Consider the following 21,619-nt stretch of genomic DNA (forward strand, 5'->3'; position numbering starts at 1 on the left):
CTGAGTGGCCACTTGGGGAGACATTTTATCCTTCTGATATGGAGGGAGATTTTCTGTATTTCCCCAAATTTCCCTGTTGGCCAACAGCCCACTCAACCCTGGTGGAGGCTTTAAACTTTATGCCAGAGAGAGATACAACATCCCTGGCCAGCTTCACTCCCCTTACATGCCCCATGTGAGCGACGCAAACACCAGCCGTTACACATCCCAAAATGCTGAGCAGGACCTGGGCAGAGGGGTACACCATGTTACCCTGTTATCAGGCCCTGTCGAGCTGGCACCACTGGCATTTCCAGGGCAGCTGCCACATCTCTAACACAACCCCCAGCAGGGCACCGTGGTAACACAGGACTGATTTTGTTTAAACCGGGCTGACAGGTGGGGTACAAGCTACCAGCCAGGATGGGAAATTGGACTTTTCTAACTTTAAGTAGCCACATCACCTTGGGTGTTTACATCTTGGGAAGCCACACTCACAGAGTCCAAAAGAATACACGTTAGCTCCCTTCACATAGGGGATTTTGCCAGGCACCACCTGGCAGTGCTCAAGAGGGAGCCATCGGCAGAAGCCAAGCGTGGAAGGCTGTTTTCTTAACTGGCCAATCTGCCAACTAGTCAATTTCCCCCTTTTTGGGGTGATGCTACTAAAAAAGCCATGGGGCTAGCATTAAATATTTCCTGTTGTGAAATAATAAATATCTTGTTTGCAGGGACTCCCCCACTCCTGCTTAATGGGGGGGAAGAGGTTAGAAAAGCGCTCCTTCTCCATTTCCCTCAGGGCTGGGAAAGAAATCTGCCTGCCAGAATTCTGTGTGCACCAGAGGTTAGCAAGCTCTGGTGTTGAGCCAGGCAAAGGCCAAGAACGGAGATGGAGGTTTTGTTTCCATATACTCTGCTCACCACCAGTGGCTGGTTCACAAATTGGAACCATGTTGTGTCCAAGACTGTACAGCTCAGAACTGTTCTAACTTGTGCGGTGTAGTTGATTTCACCAGGCAACGATAAAAGCAAGTACTACTACCTCACAGACATTCTTAACGGTGTGCACAGATATGAAAGGGTATACATAATACACAGACAGGGAGGAACTGGTTGAGAATTTGAAAGTGGGTGAAAGTGATCATGAAATGATAGCGGAACGGTAGGAGGGAGAACAAAATAAAGAACAGATTTCAAGACGGCAGACTTTAGCAAACTCAGGGAGTTGGTAGGTAAGATCCCACGGGAAGCAAGTCTAAAGGGAAAAACAATTGAAGACAGCTGGCAGTTTTTCAAAGAGACATTATTAAGGGCACAAGAGCAAACTATCCCATGGCGTAGGAAAGATGGGAAGTCTGGCAAGAGACCACCCTGGCTTAACCAGGAGATCTTCACTGATTTAAAAATAAAAACAGGGTCCTACAAAAAGTAGAAACTAGGTCAAATTACAAAGGATGAATATAAACAAACAACACAAGTATGTAGGGACCAGAACAAAACCCAGGTCAACTGACTCCCAATCCGGTGCTCTATCCTATAGGTCACGCTGCCTCCTAGAATACAAAATACAATTGCTGCAAGTGATCTCCCCAAAGCAGGTTTGCCCTTGCAGAAATTTGATCTCTGCAGACTCCATATTCACTGCATGAGTGTTTTCTTACTCAGGCAACTGTACCCCTGACCTAAGACAGCGAACCTTTTGGAAGTCGGCTCTAACACATGGAGTCTGGGCACCAGAGAGCCGTAGTTCTGTTTATGCTACCACTGCATGATCTAGTTTGGCCAGGATCACACCTGAATTCCATCCAGCTGGGATAAAAGATGATCCTCTCCGCACGGTAAAGCTAACAGAGCATATGTCAAGCAGAAACTTGGGCTGTAACTGTGCAGAGTACTTTGGAGAGTGAAAAAAGAGACAGGTCAAGGGATTAGTTCTAAAAGATGCTGGCCCCACTTACATACCACAGACAGAATCACTTAAATCCTCAGCCAGAGAGACTGGCTTTAAACCAACATTCAGCCCATTATATTTTCTTTCAAAGGCAGGGGTTTCATATGCCCCACCCCAGCCTCCCATAGCTCAGCTACTGCTCCTACCACGGTTTTGGCCGGGGGTGAGGGGAAAGAATTTGCTGACTCCTGACTTCCTCCTTAGAAGTGTTACCATTGGGAGTTGGGGCACGGTGCATGCGTGGAGACTCTCACCGATCATCTCTTTGGTTCTGCAGGGTGTGCTGCTGGGTGACGTTCTAACAACACGACAGTGCCATGGAAATCGTGGCTGGAACCAACTGAAGTCACCCTTTTGGGTGCTCGTTTTTTGGCAAGGACAAAGTTGAATCCAGCCTCTCTGGTTTTTGTCTCTGACCCAGAGGAAGTTCAAAGTTCTCAACGTTATATGTCCCCTTGCAGAGATTGTTTAAAGAAGGAAGAAAAAAACCCAGAGACACTGATGCCTGTAAAGTGCCATCCATGAATCAGCACCATGTACGCACTGAGCAACCCTCTTCCCTGCAGCATTTGGGTTTCATTATTCAGAGACTGACTTTTCCAACAAAGGATCAAAACAGAAGACAAATCAAGCTTCAAAGAGGGTGGAATTCTGACTCGCTTCATATTATCATTCAGTACACCAATCTATCTGAATAAAAGAGACATTAACATAGATTCCTAATACTTCCCACCACCATTCAGAATTAGAAGGTCTTTATTTTTGCTGTCAGTAAACAAGCTGTTTACAGACCAAGGAGAGCAGTTACTCATCCCAGATAATCCCAGGTTCTGGATGTTATGCACCAATCTTTGCATATGGACCCCAATAAAAAGGTTACTGGATACATTACTAATGCAGGATATCATCCTTTGGGGCAGACATATTTGCACTAATGCACTTTCAATAATGTTACTGGATGGGAAGAGTTTGCATCCTTGGCAATTCAGCTGTTTATGTAGAACCAGTGACCACATCGACGTGCTGTCACAATCGCTTCCCTAAATCACCACTTTGGTGAAAAGAGACTGAGAGCTTTGGATTTTGTTGGGAAGGGATTGCTGCACTCAAGTTTATATTACTAGGACCCTCAGGTCTACCAACATGAAGTGTAGCAGCCGTCCGAGATGAAAGCCAAGAGCTGCACTAGCATGGCGCACCATCCCAAAGAGGAGAATTTAAGGGACCAGGCAGTAGGAAAATCCGGGCTGTCAGATGTAAACAGAGGCGGTGTATTTACCTGCATGCTTGTTGCGCCTGTTGTTGATTCTGGGGGTAGACGACCCATTTCCTCGGGGCAGGAAGAGAGCCGCACCTTTCACAGTGAGGAAGCTTTCGCTGATGCTGCAAGGGCAAGAAAACCAATGAGCCAGTAGCAAGGAGAGAAAGCACCATGACAAACAAGGGCCCTGAACAGGGAAGATACTTAAACCCAAACCATTGTGCTGGTGAAGGACAATTAGTTTCTTTCCCCTCTAGAAATACGGCAGGGTTCACAGCATGAACGTAAGTGAGTCATATGTGTAGGGTTATTGAGAGCAATGGTACATAAACAAACTGTAGCATTGCCCTAAGAGGGGTTTTTGATTTGGAAATCTAGACGTCTGGTAGACATTTCCACGTGGCAATATGTATATCAGTGCTTGAAATCCATAATGTAATGGATTTGGTGAATCCTGTGCTTTGTTGTTCAGAGAGATAGCTGATGCCCCATAGCAACAGATGCCTTGCTTTTGTAGTTAGCTGAAGGACCATCAGTCCGTACAACAGATTAATGGACCATAAAACTCTATTGTCTGATGATTCATGATAATTGACTCATGAAGAGACCCAAATAAATTAAAAGCAAAACCATAATGCTGTTACTTTAAGACACCTTTCATTGGCTTGACTTTGCCCTTAAATCAAGTGACATGAAGAATGAAGTGCACTGCTGAAGTAGCTACATAGAGATTGAGACCCTCTTCTGAAAAAGATTTTATGTTACGAAAACTCTGTAAGTAGTCTTCTTTTATAAAACATACATCTGTTATAGTTCATTGAGGAAAACATGATTCTTAGCACCACTCTGCTGGGATTAAGTCATCCTGGTACACAGAGCTTGGGGCACCTGTTTTACTCCGAACTGAAAGGGGAGAAACCCCACAAAAACATTCAAAAGTAGTAAATCCAAAACGACAACGCTAGAGTAACAGGATGAACTATGCACGTTCTAGACAGGATATGAGAGTCCCTGCCATTGTGCACAAAGGCTCCATGCCTTCCATGAGAAACCAGCTTGCTGGGTTCGTTCACGCAAGAGACTAATAGCCTCTTTACGTGCCTTTCTCAAGTTAAATACAACAGTTTGCGATTCTCCTCTCAAAGGCTGGGGTAATGAAATGGAAGTTAAAACAGCACAAAACCCCTCCACATATTTGAAGAAAATGAAAAAAGTTACAAGAAATGGATAAAAGCTAACCCATGCCAAGTTAGCACGCTTCGCGCATACTTCCTCTTCATAACGGTGGACAGACCAAAGGGCTGTCTTAGCAACCTGATTCATGAAAGCATTTAAGCACATGCTTAAGCCACATTGAGGAAAAAGGCTTTGTAGAGAATTCAGTTGTTATCCAGTGCCAAAGGTCAATGGGACCAGCATGTGCACAAGTGCTTTCCTGAACAGAGGCCTTACTGCTGGATATCCTGACTGCTTTGCAAGACTAAGTTTCAGTAAATACAAGCCTTCTCATCTCTGCTCTAACTCCACACACTCCCATGGGAAGAGTGGATTGCCCCTGCCCTCGAATGGCATCCGAAGCAGGAACTCTCTTTGTAGAGACATCTCAAGGGAGCACCTGAGCCCAGAGCTCCCTCCACTGTGCTATGCTTTTTCACCCTGGCAGTTGTACACTTCCCCAGGGGCCTTTTCCTTTTAGCCCATGACTTGCCAGCTCTTTAGTGTGCTGGTCCAAAACACCAGAATTTCAAGAGGAAGAAAAATTCTTCCTAGATAAAAAAGAATCAAGAATCGTTATTGTGTTAAATTAAAGACGCATCACTGGACATGCGGAACAGATGTTTTCTCATGAAGAAACAGTCCCTCAGATCCTCCCAGGACAAGAATTTTAGTCAACAGCTCTGCTGGCACCATATGACAATTATGTTCTCTACAAAGCCTTTAGGCTACACAATGCCTTGAAGTACACTTTGGACCTACCAAGAAAATATTCAGTTATCTTGAAACCACTTATTTTGTAAAATCCTCCTGCCGGGCCTCACTTCCCCATAACTACATTTTTTCCAGAGTCTGTAATGGCTTCATGCTTCACAGAAGTGTGTTTCTGACTTTGCCACTAGAAGAACAGGTTGCTGAACAAGGCTGCTGACCCACCAGCTAGAGATCATGTGGATAAAGCACAGTTCTCTGCTATGCTGAGCCACTCCATCAAATGAGATTATAGGAGAGCAATAGCTGCTAACGATAAAGGAATTACTTTCCCCCTTCCTCTGCCCACTGCAGCTTCATCTCAAAAGGACTGTCAGACGCGATTGAAGGTTTCCTGCTTCACTAGAAAAAAGTGAAACAGGCACAGACAGTCTTCTCAGCAATCATTTAACCAGCACACCCAGCCACTGATATTGGCCTCCCACTCCACCTGTGCCTGTTTCCCTAGAAGGTTGACTTAACGTGACCATTTATGAAGATACTTTTAGGGGATTAAAACGAACACACGTGGAAGGCTGGGCAGCTCAAACACTGAATTAAAACCTATTTGCTTATATGATTCAGTCATATCGGTATTAGTCTTCCAGGGACGAGAATGTTCTCCAGCCCTCGTCTATTCTATGGTCCCATGCTCTGTACAGTATGAACAGGGATTCTTGAGGGGAAAAAGGCGGTTGACATTTATTGCTGGGGCGAACAGGCAGAGAAGGAACACACAGTTCAGCATGTTTACTAGATACCATTAAAAAATGGTTTCTGGTATTTCTAGTTCTTACTCCTCTGGGATTGGTGCCTGCCTGAACCAGAGGGGTGCTGCAGAACTACAGGTGTGGAGAGCAGGTATGCCACCCTCCTTCAGAGGGTTTGCCACCTTTGCTATTTTTGTGCAGTTTGGGTCAGTGTTTCGGGACAACTCTCAGCCTGCTTAATCGGTGAGAGCTGGAGCGTTAATCATAGAGGTGCTGCATGGGCCAAGGAGACGTGTGCATGTCTCAGAAGGGAATACAGTCTCCAGTCAGAGAGGCAGAAAGCAGGTTTTTAAGAATGTGGAAAAACAGATTGGTTCTGTGCAGCAGGAAGATAAAGTAACCAGAACCAAGCAGCCAACAGGGCAGGCATCAGTGAAGGTAACAACTCACTCAAAGGCAAGGGGAACTCACAACGATAGAAGCAAATCACATGGTTTAATAGAGTGACTATCACATCCCCACCTTTCTCCCTGATTTAATGGCCAGGGAAGAGTTTTTTTGCTGCAATCATGCACATCTTATCACAGGTGGCCTTCCACCCAGCCCAATCAATAAATAAAATCATTGATAACTGCCTGTACAAGAGACACAGCTGACACCACCCTACACAGGAGTCAATTTCTAAACAATCCACACAGCTGTTGAGGGCAGCAGTGTGACAAAAGGGCAGCTCAGTGCGACCTCATAGGAGGGAGACTCGCTGGTTTCCCAACACTTGCTCTCTTTTCATTTGGAACTCTCATTTTTAAAAGGAGAGGCCAGCCCTGACCAATGGCTCGTGAGCTCTCTCCATCCAGTACCATCACATCGCTGCTGAGAATCTCGTTCCTTTCATTTCTTCCCTGACCTCTGTTTAATATTTGTAAGTTAAACCAAGAATGCAGTAAGTTTCTGGAGTCCCATGAGACCAGGACCGTAGCACTGGATGCTACCTTGTTCCACCCTTTTATGGGTCAACAAACGCAGCTCACCAGACCACGATTTGGAGAAAAGTGTCACCAAGACAAGTCACACTTCTGCTTAGAGGCAGAGAATGTGCCCCGTGTGCCAGATTAACAGACTTTTACTTACAGGGCACCAACTGGTCAGTGATTTCCCTTCCCAAAATCCCCCAGAAGGTAAGTGGAAGTAAGGGACCAAAGCACCTTGCATACTTCCTTGTTCGTATTTTAAGGGCTGGCTGTTGGTTACGTTACGAGAATGCTGCTCACTGTGCCTAGAACATGTATTTCACTATGTCGTTGAGGGATTGGCTAAAACTGCACTGTCCTGAAAAGATGATGCTCTGCAAACCAGCCAGCTTAACGAAGGTACTTGGATGCCTTCCCAGGTGCTGGGAGAAACACGCCTGACATTCGTTGGGGTGCTCACGGCACGAAGGAAAAGACGACATGGTCGGGTTAACCAGGCCGCACTCTATTAGTCAAATGGTGTCCAAGGCTCCCGGCAGGGATGGCCCAGGGAAGCCACTCTCACTCTCTGCCAATCCCTGGGGTGCTCCCACCACAGGGGGAGCCAATCACCGCACTAGGAGGTTATTGGAGCACCTCCACTTGCCCATAGGATCCCCCTTTTTTGGGCACCGCCATAAAGCCCATTGGTAGGGCAGTCCCTCAAAGGCAGCATCCCTGCCTCTGGTTTCCATTTGTCCCCAGGGGAAAGATGTGTTGCCCCCCGCATCTGGTCAGGAGATGCCCTCAGGATGTTACCTTCTTGGATCCGGAGCCCAAATCAATGACTTCCGGCACTGGAGTAGCCACAAATTGCAACTAAATGACTCACATAGGACCAAGCCGTGCCCTCCGAGGGGGACAATCCTACCCTCCCGGTGCCCTAAACCCAACCCCTAAGTTTCGCTGCAAGGAAGGTGAAAAATTCAGCCTGCCTCAGACAAACCTGGTTGTTTGGAGAAACATCTGTGCCCAGCCACAAGAGTCTGCAGTGACCTAGATAAGGGAGGGAGGACAGGCAGGCTGAGTGCTGGAAACCAGCAAACTGGAAGTGGCCCTGAACACAGGGCTCCAAATCTCATGCCAAATCCCGCAAGAGCTCCAGCTCACCCTGGAATGTGGGGGTGGGAATCTTGAGGGACCTGGCTCGTCCTGGCCTTTTTGCCCTCACCTATCTCGGGAGTCACCAAACTCACCCCTCACCGGGCTTGGGGCCCTCAATGCACAGTTTGTTTTTAAATAGGATGCCAGCCACGCAGCCAGCCACCACTCCCAGGCCATACAAAAACCTACTTCTCCCCACCTGAGATGATGCCCGAGATGTTCGGTGTTATTCACTCGTTACACATGCAAGCTGGCCACAGCTCCAAATACACTGCTAAGGAGAGTCACCTGTTTTCACTGTACTGTGAACAGGTATTTAGTGCTTCCAAAGAACTTTCCATTTCCAAAGCACTTTACCCGCTCTCCTGGCCATCTGACTGGGACACCACGACAACTCGTACGGCTTCTGCTGCTGCCCCCACTTCCTACTGCATCCCCCCAGCACAAAACAGTGCAAAATGCGTCTTTATGGATGGTGCTTTATAAAGAAGGAAAACAGCTGCTCTAAAGCAAAGCAAGGAAATCAGGGAGGCACCTGGGCTGCTTCTGGCAACATCTAATACCAATAAACCTTAATGAGGCTATTGAGAGTCGGAGGAGAGCTCTCCAGTCAGTTCTGCTTATTCATCAGAGCAGCTTCCTTCCAGCGGGCTTTGTCTGGACCCCAGCCCTTAGTCAGGCACTTACCAAAGCAGCCCACCTGACGGGGGACTGAAACAGCCACTATGAAAGGTGCAGCGAGAGGTGGCGGAGGGAAGACTTCCCCTCTCTCCTTATGACGGCAGGCGCTCTGAACCAAGCTGCTCTGCAAAAGACAAAGCCCCCAGGCTTTGTCAGCTCACTAACCACAAGTGCCGTGGGGCAGTCAGGAAGGGGACCCGCGTGACAGTTTATTGGAAGCAGAGCTTATTGTTCAGAGGTCCTTTTCTAAAAATGGGGATTCCAGATATTTTATATTTGAATACCCTCCCCCACCCTGTGTTTACAGCAAAATGCCAAGTTTCTTTGCTAGTCTATGACATCATTCGCTTGGGCTCTGCAGAAATGGATTGGAAACTGTGGCCAATATGGAGAGCAACTGCCCTGCAAGACAAGAGGCTGCCCTTCTATTTCTGTGCCAAGTCAGGGGTAGCTCTAGGTCACTGTGACAATGGAGTTATGCTGTAACCATGGAGGCCTGTAAGCTGCCGAGCAAGAGAAGATTTCCCTAAAGGCCATCTCTGGGGACACAGCACCGCCTGGCAGAGGAGTCTGGAGGCCAGGGCCGATGAGCAGCCCACGTTGCTGGAGCTGTGCCTGGTACAAGCAGCTATTTCCAGGTAGTTTGTGCTGCAGCTCTCTGCCCCACACACAGGGCTGCCCCTTGCAGCTCCAGATGGCGGCGGTTAGGATTGTTAGAGAAGGGAGGTAGAAAGCTAGAGGGACTGACAAAGCAAGAGGCGAGTCACAGTACGTTTACGGCTTTCCCACAAGAAATGAAACAGCCCGCAAGTTAGCATGTATGTTACTCAGTGACAGCATTCAGCAGACAAAGTGCTACGCAGCCCGCAAGTTAGCATGTATGTTACTTAGGGCTAGTCTTCACTGGCAAGCTTTAACGTGGCTTGTGTGGTTGCGGCAGAGCGCTGAGAGAGAGCTCTCCCAGCGTACTAAAAACAACCACCTCCACAAGGGGCGTAGCCAGTGTGTAGCAGACAGGATGGACACAAGGTGGGAAAGGGACGTGGAGGCACTGAGAGAGGAAGGCACTTGACCTAGCATACTAGGCCACTGGAAAGGTCAGGCAGAGACTTCCAGGTCCCCAGACTCCCAGTCAACTGCCCTAGTACCAGACTATGCTTTCCTCTCAGAAGAGCTACGTCTATTTTGCTACAGTACCTGGCTCTGGAACTCACGTGGTGGGCGAGAGCGCATGTGTATTTACTTTAAAATTTACACTCTGCTCTTCCAAGTTCTACTAGGTCTGATCTCTCAACGGATCAATTTCAGTCCTAATGCTCAGGCTCCTTTAATCTACGATTTAAAAAAATCAAGCCGTAAGAGAGGGACTAGCACTCCACCAATGGCTAGGAAGAGCAGCAAGCATCAATCCCAAGCCCCTTCCCAAGGCTGCAGAGCTAGAAAGACAGGGCAATCCAGTACTGCACACAGCAGGGTGTTATAATGTACCCGAACGAAGAGAACTGCACATTGAATGTGTGACACTGCGTGCAGAAGAAATGCAAAGCGAAGCGGGACCAACCAACACGTTTGTCCCCCTGCCCCCAGGTCTCAGTTCCTGTATGGGAAGGGATGAGCCAGTCACAGAGCATTCCCTTCACCTCTGGCTCAACACCAAGCCCATGCAAAGGTGCATTTCCATCACCACTTCAGCACAAAGAGGAAACTATTTTAAAACTAACCGTGGGGGGTGGGAGGCGAGAGAGACAGATGGGAACACGACACCAGAAGTTCTTGGTGTACAGAGGGTTAGTCCTGCTCCCAAGGGTATGGCAGTCCCACCAGCTGGCGGACAAGTTACACCCGCAGGCAGCAGAGGGTCCTTTGTCAGAGCAGCATGGGACAAAGGGCAATATGAGGGTGCATTAATGGCAGTCTGCCCCCGAGGCTACTGCTGTGGTGTGTTCTGCAGGCAACCAGAGCAAGTGCATCAGACTAGAGACAGTGCTCGGCCCACTCACTGCTACACTCCAGACACTCCTATGGCTCCCATCCTAACAGCAGCGAACACCACACCAGCAAGGAGTGTATCCGACAACACAGCAGAGAGGGAGGGGAGGACTATTACCCTCACTGACAGATAGAGAACTGCAGCACAGAGAGAATATGTGACGTGACCAAGCGCACCCAGGATCTGTATGCAGGGAGCTGACCCCATTTCCCACAAGTCCCAGGACAAGGCTGTCCTTCCCCAGGCTCCTGCAACGCCTGAAGGAAGGAAGGAAATCAGAAACAGACATGGATGTTTTGGAAACAATTCTGCAAGTTTAGGAGATTCCAAACATTGGGCCTCTCATCAGACGTTTGCCAGGACAAAGCAATTTGCTACCCATTTCCCCCTGTTATTGTGGTTTATTTGTTTTTCAGCAACCTTTCCTTCCTGCCCCTCTGTGCTGTGCCCGTCTTTTGAAGCCTCAGGTTTCGGTCACCACCAGAGGAAAGTGACTGCACTAGTGAGTCATTTCGTAGAGCTATTCTTGCGTTCCAGTTGAAGTTTTGCTTGTGGCTCCTTGTCACAGGCACTAGGGGATTTCACGCAAACTGCCAGGCTCCTAGGGCTGTATAAAGCAGAGATAACACTACGAGGCCCACAGGCTACAAGTGCTTATTAAAACTCACTGATCAAAAGCTGGCATGACTGCAGGCTGAACCACACGAGACTAGAAAATGTGTCCAGGCAGCCCAGAGGGGTTAGTTGACACTATGCGCCTGTATGCTCTAACCCCAGGAACAGAAAACAGACCAAGTGCCGAGCAGCAGACAGGGTGTGGCTTACCGAAAGGGCACTGTGACACGTCTGTGAAAATGGCAACACTAAGGCTGAGGGGAGAACAGGGAAGTGGTATTCTGACAGAAGTCAAGCACTTGCCATTCTGCACTTCTGCAACTTGAGAAACAGCATGGGGGAAAACCAAACCAAGCGTGGGAACCGAGCTCCGACTCACAGATGTTTGACGCAAACTGCTTTTTTAGCAACATCTGCACTAGTACAAAGCTTGAAAACAAAGGAGTTGTCAACAGGCATTTCCTCTGCTGGGAGGTGGGGCTGTCTCCAGGGAGTGAGCGGTGATGAAACAGGCAGACACCACACACTCCAGCGGTGTATACATGGTGGAACAGCATCGTCTGCCCCCTACTCCACCTCAATTAAGTCCTTTTCTACCTCGACATCTTGGCTAACATGGAGGGTATCTGCAGAAGCTGCTCATGGGCCACCAGGCACTCACATACCCTAGTGATGAGATGCCGTACAAACCGGAATGGACTGGAAGGGCTCGGCTGGTTTGCGTTAGATTCCCCCTGCAGACCAAAGAACGTTTACAGCAGGAGCAGCCTAGGAGAACTCTCCTCTCATGCATATGTAACAACCCTCCCCAGACAGGGAAAGCGACTGGCCCAAGATCATGATGCAAGCCAACGGCAGAGCTGGTGACAGAAGCTAGGAGCCCTCATTCCCAGGCTTGGGCTTGCACAATTAGCTCGTTCTTAGCCATCTCCTGGGTCTACAGCTGACAAATCCAATACATCACATATCCCTGAGTTCGTTGGCGTCTGTCCTTCGCTTCCCTTTTGCAAGCGCGATTGGCTCTGCTGTTTTTCAAAACACAGTCATTGTGAAAAGTGCAGCGCCAACGCTCCCTCCAGCAATCCCTCTCATGAGAGAGAAGCGAAGGGCAGATGTCAAACGGAATCGAGGCCATTAAGTCCTCGGAGGAAATGCTACCAGCCTTCTGGGCCCATCGCCAGAGCAGCAGGGCTGGTGCAGGCCATGCCAATGAACCACCAGCCACAGGGGCCCTACAACGGGAGCTGGATATTTACCCCTCATGCTCCAGTCCCCCACAGAGCAGCGCACAAGCCCAGTGGTGATGAGTTCTCTGGGGAACCAAGGTGTCTTTCCTTGTATCCTGGCTCTGGCTGGGCCACATGGCAGATCCCTCATACTCCATGTTTAACAGGAAAGCCAGGTTATTCCCGAACTCCCTCTGTGCTGACACAGATCCGCTCCAGACAAGCTGCTCTCTCTTTTCCAAAGGACTCAGTCCCCCATCATGTACAGGCCAGAGAAGTTTTGGGGAGAGGGATCAAGTGACTCTGGAGGGGCCGAGTTCGACACAACACTGCGGCTGCAGAGAACAGGAGAAGCTACACCGGAGGCTAAGCAAAGGGCTCTCATCTCATCAGCACTATCAGAGCTGCTGCCAACAAGGGTGTGTGTGGCAACACCCTTCATTGTTCTACAGCCAATACTTCAGCCCACGCAGACGCAACAGGTCTCAGCACTGTCCTGCGGACAGCCGCAGCACCCAGCGCATTCCTCCTCCTTTTCACAGTGCCCTGAAATCAGCTGGGTCGCAAGCATGCAGACCCCCGTCAGGTTCATTCCCTTGCAGGCACACATGGAACGTATTCATTAAAGGAACAATAAAGATGGCTTCTTTAAAAACCAGACTCCAGAGAAAGGAGTCAAACTCACTGTCAAATTTCAGCAGCTAGTGCAGATGACGTCAAAGCCTGTACACTTCCCCTTTACCTTGCCTGCCCTCTCCAAGGCTCCTATGAACGAACGAGCCCAGCAATACACCGCCCGCCCCTCCTAGCTCAAGGAAGCCACATAGCAAGTCCCTTCACGTGGGCACAGATTCCTGCTTTGACTCTACAAGGCAGAGAAAAGGTCTGTAAGCCCAAACAAAAAAAATATACAGCTCGCCCACCCTAAATATCTAGAGACATAATGCACTGACCCCCAAGCTGGTGTACAAGAGCTCACTCCTGAACTGGTGGCCAGCAGCTGAGCTGCAATCACATCGAGAAACTTATGGATTTTACATGCGATTCTCCCTCACATCCTCTCACTATCAAACCGTCTGTTGCGTTTCCTGTCAGCCAATGACCTCAAGGTCAAAGAGGAGCAGCTGAGAAAGCTAACAAACTTCCTGACTCTCTCTCACACATTTCCCATGTAGCTCATGGCTTGGCAAGAAGCACTCTAGGAAAAGCCAGGGTTAATACCTTGAACCAGAATTGTGACTATTGTTTTAGGTGAAATTAGCACCTTGATTATCCTCTTGTCACGGGGGACTTGATGTAAATTCAGATAACAGAATCTCCAATGTAATTAATACATTTCAGGGGATGCGACCTTGCCGTGTATAATAGGCGGTTTTGTCCAATTCTGCTGTGACATGGTATGAAGTAGAGTATTCAGTAGGCGGCAATATAAGCAACAGGTAATTCAGAAGATGGATGCAAGCTCCCAGAGAGACCAGGCCTGTGCTACAGACTATACTGGTAGAACTACATTGCTCAGGGGTGTGAAAAACCCATCAACGCAGCTACCACCTCTCCGGGAGGTGGGTTAACTATGCCAACAGGAAACATTCTCCGGTCGGCGTCGGAGCATCCTCACTTGCGCCGATGCAGCGTTTTACGTGTAAGCTCAATCTGTGGGAAGGCCGACAGGATTCCTTACACAGTGCAAACAACTAGCCATAATAACAACAAAGAAAGGTTTTGGGTTCATAATATTAAAGCCTAAGAGAACCTGGCTTCAAGATAGCAACAATCACATGACTCTGGTCAAAAGTCACTTAATTTGCTTCAGTTTACCCATCTGGAAAATTGAAACCAGTTGTCTGTAAAGTGCCTTGAAAGGCTTGAGAGAGGCACAAAAGCATTGCTCTGACAGCACTCCCAACTCAAATGATTCTTTAGAAAAGGGGTGGATAAAGCAATATACAGCTGACACTGAGAAACTCTGGTATTAAATATTTACAGCAGATGTACAATACCATGCATTTTTTAAAGTAGTGATACGGACTTGAAATGAGGAAGCAAAAGGCGCTTGGTTTATATGATACCATCTCCAAAGACTCTTAGGTCTCCAAGTCAAGAGATTCCCAGACTAAATCCCTACATGATATATTCTTCTAGCTCTATATATTGTTTAAATATCTATGGACTTCTAATATACATACTCAGCCTTGCTAAGCAGAAAAGTTATACCCAAGGGAGTGCTTCTAAGAGTTATTACCATATGCTCCGTGCTTATTTAAATACTTGGTTATGTCCAAGACTAGCTGGCTTTCATTCTCTAAGCAAAGAGATAAGATGTCCCTTCGGTGAGAGTTTGAATGCACTTTAACCAACTTGGAAAAATCTCAAACAGCAGAATTTATTCTTCATGTCAAGGATCAAAAAAGGCTAAACAAACTGCAAGTTTAGTTTTCTTAAAATTAATCCCCATTTTACAATGCATCTTCTCCCTTTCAGGATTAATACAGACAGTCCTGGAGGGCATTCTTTGAATTGTATCTTCATTTCCCTAGTCACTAAAGGTTGAAAGCACAGCTTCCCCATGCAAAGTTTGTTAAAGTTTAACCATCCCTGAGCAGTTTGGTACAATACCTCTGACCAAAACCCATTACTATCACCTCTGCTCCAAATACATTTAATTTTTAAAAATTTGGGCACAAACTTCTCTCTACAAGCGTGTAGCTGCGTGAGATTCCCAGCTCCCCCAGACCTAACCACGTTTGGTCTGGCTAACAGAGCCCCATAACTTTAAACAAAAGAGACACTGTCGCTTTAAATATTATTGTAACAGAAGTCAAGTGAGACACACTGAGGTCAACATACTGTCCCTCTCCATATTAGTTCAGTCCAGGGCCATCTATATTTAGCCAAAGCATGCTCAACATGACAAGGATGGGAAAAGAACGGAGACCACTGACTCTCCTGAATCAGAGTACTGGCTGCATCCCCTGTGAAAGGGATGATCTGGACATCAGCAAAGCAAGCCCACACAATCCTCCCCTTGCTGGCACAGAGCTGTATTTGTATCTTGTCTTGATTCACACCCTCCCTAAAATCTACACTAGTCCCTAACCCTACCGCACACAAATCTGGCCTTGCACCAACCGATACCGTTCAATGGATGTGATTCAGAACAGGCAGGTTGAGGATCACCGGGACAGTGACAGCTGCTTGAGTCAGAGTTGAAACGTTCAGTCTGTTGGGAACGCAAATAAAGAAGTTTACTGCCTGGGCACCCCTGCTGCATTGGTAGCAGCTTTGGTTACAGCTGCCAGACTGAGTGCTAACAAAGATGTGAGTTGGACGATGCTAGGCAGCAGCAAGAAAAACCAATACGGATGTGGGTCCAAGGAATAAAGTACAGTAAAGTTAGATGTTGGTTTTGGGTTATTTGAATTTAAAAGGGAATCTTGTAAACGCTGCATTTGGGGCCAGTGCAGACCAGACACGCAGCTGAGATGCAGTAGAGGTAGCCTTGTCTGAACTGTTCCCGCCCTTTCACCTTAACTAGCTGCAGCAACAATGGGAGCTCAAGCATGGGTAAGGTCCAGGCAGCCACCAGCACTGTGAACACGGTCATGTAGACCTCCTTCAGCAGGTACGGACAGCATGGTGCTTGTGTTCGTGACCACCTGGCGGTCCATCTGCATGAGTGCTCTCACCATTGCTAACACGGGTGCAACTGACCCAGTGGCAGCAATGGTGGGAAAGTTTAGGGGACAGGGAAGCTACTGCACCTTGAGGAAGTGCTATGCCAGAGCCCCAACATGAATTCCCTGAGCTGCTGGGAATGCGGGATGGATTGTAGGAACGACATTTTGCAATGCAGCTGCTGGGAAGACAGGCTGCCTCGGATTACGGCCTCCAAAGAACCTTGCTGGTAAAAACAGAAGTCATGGAGTACTGTAAAAAGGTCACAAAAGTCTGTCCATCTCCATTCAAAGTGATCAAAGTTGCAATTTTAAGGCTTTCCTTTGCAGTGAAGAGAAGCAGACGCTTAGTTACATTTCTAGGATTTTTTTGGGGGGGGGGGAAGGAGGAGAGAAAGCGTGTGAGTGTGAGTATGTGTAGAAGAGGCTCATGTATTCCGATTTATGAAGTAGCAGGAATTTCATTGTTCAGTGGTTTACCTGTTGCAACGTTTATACTCCCACTGCATTTTCTGTTCTCCACATCCAGCTGGTGCTCACCTGGCCCTACAGCTGAGGCAACCTTTCCCACGGAAACAAGTCAGTTTGGAACTTAACAGCCCATCTGATTACCAAACAGGGAACTACTGATAATATTAATTTACAGTAGATTAAAAAAAGGTGTTAAACAGATTTTCAGGGAGAACGGTCATTTGCCAGACTTCTCTCAGCAGCTCCTGGTTCGAAACTGGGAGTCACAAGGACCTTTGAATGGTCTGGTGATGTAGCCTGTAACCAAGTTACTGGTTTGTTCACCTTCTACGCTGTCATGGAGGGTACTCCAGCTTTGCAAATCTGAGAGTGACTTCACTTTGTGCAACAGCAGATTCCAGTGAAGGGAAACACTTCAAACAAAAATGTTTCTCTTTTAATGTGATTACAAATAATGCCCTGAAATTATCATTAATTAGCAAAGACAAAACAAAGGAAGACTTTCCTTTATTAATGAAGCAAACATTTATTTTATATGTGAAATCCCTACACGGAGACTGTCACTTCACTTTGGTGTCTTAAATTGAAAGACAGCATTTCCTTTGTATTCTTTAGGTCAACACATCTGACCTTTCTGTGTCAAGCAGCAACACGGGTTTATTGTGGATTTAGGAGAGTCTTTGCTCAGTAATTTGTCACTTTCAAATGCTAATAGTTTAATCTACTGGATCACGATCAAAAAATAAAAACTAGCCAGGACATTAAAAATCAATTTTCACTGGACTGCCAAAGAGTAGAAAGCAGTAGAGAAAAGGGACTGATAAGCTGTATTTGATAGTACATTGCTATTATTAGGTAGGCAGGTCACTTCTGTTCCCAAAGACCTCATCCCAAGGACTTCTCCGCCCTAAGGAAGTTCGTAAGAATTTTCTCTGCATAGTCCCATGGTGCCAGATGCAGCACAGAGAGGTGGGAAGGATTTTTTAGCTACTGCGGTGTCTAACTGCACTCTGCGTACAAGCAGCGGGCACCACTGGCAACAGCACATCATATCATTAGGGTAGCTAAGCCCGCCAACATTCTCCCAGTGTAGACGCACCCTGTGTGATAACTATTAGGATCCAGAGTAACAGCTGTGTTAGTTTGTATTCGCAAAAAGAAAAGGAGTACTTGTGGCACCTTAGAGACTAACCAATTTATTTGAGCATGAGCTTTCGTGAGCTACAGCTCACTTCATCAGATGCATGCCGTGGAAACTGCAGAAATCCGTGAGTAAACCTCCCAGTCAGAGGCTGAGATGTACCAGAGATCTGTTTTAAAATGCAAATTCAGCATTGCTTCCCATGCCCCTCCAAGTCTGCATGGCAAGTTTTTCTTGGCAGCGATATTGCCAATTTTCTCTTGGCTCCTTGGCTAGGGATCAACTTACCAAGACTACTTCATTCCCGAAATAACTTCCATCACTCACTCACCACGCACCCTTTAAACCAAAGCTGACAGACTGTGGGGTGAATCGCATTGCTGCTGTATTTCGAGTCTCATTAAAGGAGGCTCATGCTGGGATTAGAAAGGGGCTGGAAGGAAGAGGGGATTTCTCCAGAAGAGAAAATGAGGGACCTTCGCCTGGCTCCCAAGCATTGGCCAATGGGTGTGATAAAGATTTAAACTAAAGAAAGTCATTTGCCACAAGGAGGCAAAACAACAAGCATTCCTGTGATTTTCCCCAGAATGCAAAAGAGAAATCCAATGTCTCCCCCCACCAAAGATGTAAATAAAGAATCCAGAGAGGGACCTGGGTAATTGTTAGACACTCCCCTGCAGTTCTATATTCACAATGCCATGGCACAGCTGTAAACTAACTTACTGTTGTGGTCCCCCATAGAATCATCGAAAAGCATGGCTGGAAGAGACTTTAAGATGCCATCAAGTCCAGGCCCTGTGCTGAGGCAGGACCACCTAAACCTAGCCCATCCCTGACAGGAGTTTGTCAGACCTGTTTTTAAAAACCTCCGGCGACGGGATTCCATGACCTCCCTTGGCAGCCTGTTCCAGAGCTTCACTACCCTGAGAGTTAGAAAGTATTTTCCTAATATCTAACCCGAAGCTCCCTTGTGACAGATTAAACCCATTACTTCTTGTCCTACCGTCAGTGGACACAGAGAACAATTGATCACTGTCCTCTTTATAGTAGCCCTTAGCATATTTGAAGACTTATCAGATCCTCCCTCAGTCTTCTTGTCTCAAGACTAAACATGCCAAGTTTTTAACCTTTCATCATAGGTCAGGGTTTCTAAAGCTTTTATCATTTTTGTTGCTCTCCTCCGGACTCTCTCCAATTTGTCTACATCTTTCCTAAAGTGTGGTGCTCAGAACTGTACACAGTGCTCCTGCTGAGGCCTCACCAGTGCTGAGTAGAGCAGGACAGTTATCTCCTGGATCTTACTTATGCCACGCCTGTTAATACACCCCCAGAATGATATCTGCCTTTTTTGCAGCTGCATTACATTGACTCCTATTCAATGTGTGATCCACTATAACCCCCAGATCATTTTTAGCAGTACTGCTGCCTGGCCAGTTATTCCCCATTTTATAGTGGTGCATTTGATTTTTCGCTCCTATGTGAAGCACTTTGCACTTGTCCTTATTGAAGGTTCATCTTGTTGAATTCAGACCAATTCTCCAATTTGCCAAGGTTGTTCTGAATTCTAACCCTGCCCTCAAAAGTGCTTGCAACCACTCTTAGCTTACCTTAGCGTAAATGTAAATTAATGAAAACACTGCCAAGTACCAGACCCAGGACTGACCTCTGCGGTAGCCCACAAAATACGCCCTCTCAGTGTGACAGTGAACCACTGGTAAGTACTCACGGAGTACGTTTTTTCAACCAGTTGAGCACCTACCATTCCATTTAGACCCCATTTCCTTAGTCCTCATGACACTCCAGTTAAGGCAGTGGTGCACAAACTTTTCCAGTCACGCCCCCCCTTGCTATTAACAGAATCTGTCCAGGCCCCCCCCCCCCATTACTACACAGCCAAGGCTTCTTCAGCAGCAGAGCTTGGGCTGGGGTCAGAGCTGGGCTAGGGTTAGAGGGGGAATGAGGGCTGAGCAGAGGCGGAGTGGAGCTGGGTCTGCGAGTGGAGTGGGGTTGGCAGGGGATCTCGCCTGGAGGCAGAGCAGGGCTGGGGTTGAATGGGGATGGTGGAGAAGCTGGTCTGGTGGGTGAAGTGGGGCTGGAATCATGGTGCTCCCTCTCCGCCCCCCAAGAGATCTGGTCTGGGCCCTGCACCCCACAGTTTGAGGACCACTGAGTTAAGTGGTCATCAGCACTTTGATTACAAACCCATTTTTAGGCGTTTCTAGCTCAGCTTAAAAAAACCCCACAATACAGCAAAGCTTAGCTGACAAGGCCTCAGTCATGAAACACTTAACACACATTTTAAGTCTTTTAAAAAGCCTTTGACAAAATCCCTCACCAAAGCCTCTTAAGCAACCCAAACAGTCATGGGATAAACGGGAAGGTCCTCTCATGGATCAGTAACTGGTTAAAAGATAGGAAATAAATGGTAAGTATGGTCAGTTTTCACATAGCAGGGTCCCCCAAGGATTGGTATTGGGACCTGTACTGTTCAACATATTCATAAATGATCTGGAAAAAGGGGGTGAACAGTGAGGTGGCAAAATTTGCGTATGATACAAAATTACTGAAGATAGTTGAGTCCAAAGTTCACAGCAAAGAGTTACAAAAGGATCTCTCAAAACTGGGTGACTGGGCAACAAAATGGCAGATGAAATTCAATGTTGGTAAGTGTAAAGTAACACACATTGAAAAAATAATCCCAACTATACATACAAAATAAGATCTAAATTTGCTACCACCACTCAGGAAAGATCTTGCAGTCATTGTGGAGAGTTCTCTGAAAACATCCACTCAATGTGCAGCGGCAGTCAAAAAAAAGTGAACAGAATGTTAGGAACTATTAGGAAAGGGATAGATAATAAGACAGAAAATAATATAATGACACCATATAAATCCAGGGTTTGCCCACACCTTGAATATGGAGTGCAGTTCTAGGAGCCGCCGCCCCTCTATATATACACAAGAACAAAAGGTGCAGAGAAGGGCAACAAAAATGACCAGGGGTATGGAATAGCTTCTAGATAAGGAAAGATTGACAAGACTGGGACTGTTCATCTTAGAAAAGAGATGACTAAGAGGGGGGATACGATAGAGATAAAATCATGAATGGTGTGGAGAAGGTGAAGAGGATAATATTATTTCTCCTTTCATATAACACAAGAACCAGGAGTCACCTGATCAAATTAATAAGCAGCAGGTTTAAAACAAATGTAAGGAAGTATTTCTTCACACAACGCACAGTCAACCTGCGGAACTCATTGGCAGGGGATGTTGTGATGGCCAAAACTATAACTGGATTCAAAAAAGAACTAAACTGGTTCCTGAAGGATAGGTGCATCAGTGGCTATCTGCAAAGATGGTCAGAGATGCCACTGCATGCTCCCTTTGGTTGTCTCTAAGCCTGACTGCCAGAAGCTGGGACTGGATGACAGGCGATGGATCACTCGATAATTGCCCTGTTCTCTTCATTCCCTCCAAAGTATCTGGCACCAACCACCGCTGGAAGACAGGACACTGGAAAAGGCTCATTAGTCTGATCCAGAATAACCACTCTTATCTAAGTTTTATGTTACAAGAGTGCTCAGAACTCTGAATTTACAGATTTCCCGATGTTTGTACACTCCCACAAAGCTCAGATGGTAACTTCTGACTTAGGTGCTCTTTGTCTTTTTGAGAAATACAAGGACTTGAGTGAAGAAACATTTGAAAATTAGCTATCAGACAGACTCATTTCAAACCACACATTAGAAGTGGAAGGATCAATACAATACTGGATGCAGCTGTGTACTACAGACCTGAAGAGAGCCTCTCTCCCCACCTAGCAGGAACAGAGCATGCCATT

At 46.9% G+C, this 21,619-nt stretch overlaps 1 protein-coding gene across 3 annotated transcripts in view; it reads right to left on the reverse strand.

Annotated features, from left to right (window-relative positions):
- Positions 1-21,619, reverse strand: part of SSH2 (slingshot protein phosphatase 2) — a 134,414-nt gene that overhangs the window by 34,180 nt on the left and 78,615 nt on the right. For all 3 annotated transcript variants that reach the window (XM_073315846.1, XM_073315845.1, XM_073315847.1), the window contains one exon: positions 3,210-3,313. In XM_073315846.1, the coding sequence (XP_073171947.1) occupies positions 3,210-3,313 (104 nt within the window). The remainder of the gene's footprint in view (positions 1-3,209; positions 3,314-21,619) is intronic.

Source organism: Lepidochelys kempii, chromosome 17, assembly GCF_965140265.1.
Source record: "Lepidochelys kempii isolate rLepKem1 chromosome 17, rLepKem1.hap2, whole genome shotgun sequence".
Taxonomy (NCBI): Eukaryota; Metazoa; Chordata; order Testudines; family Cheloniidae; genus Lepidochelys; species Lepidochelys kempii.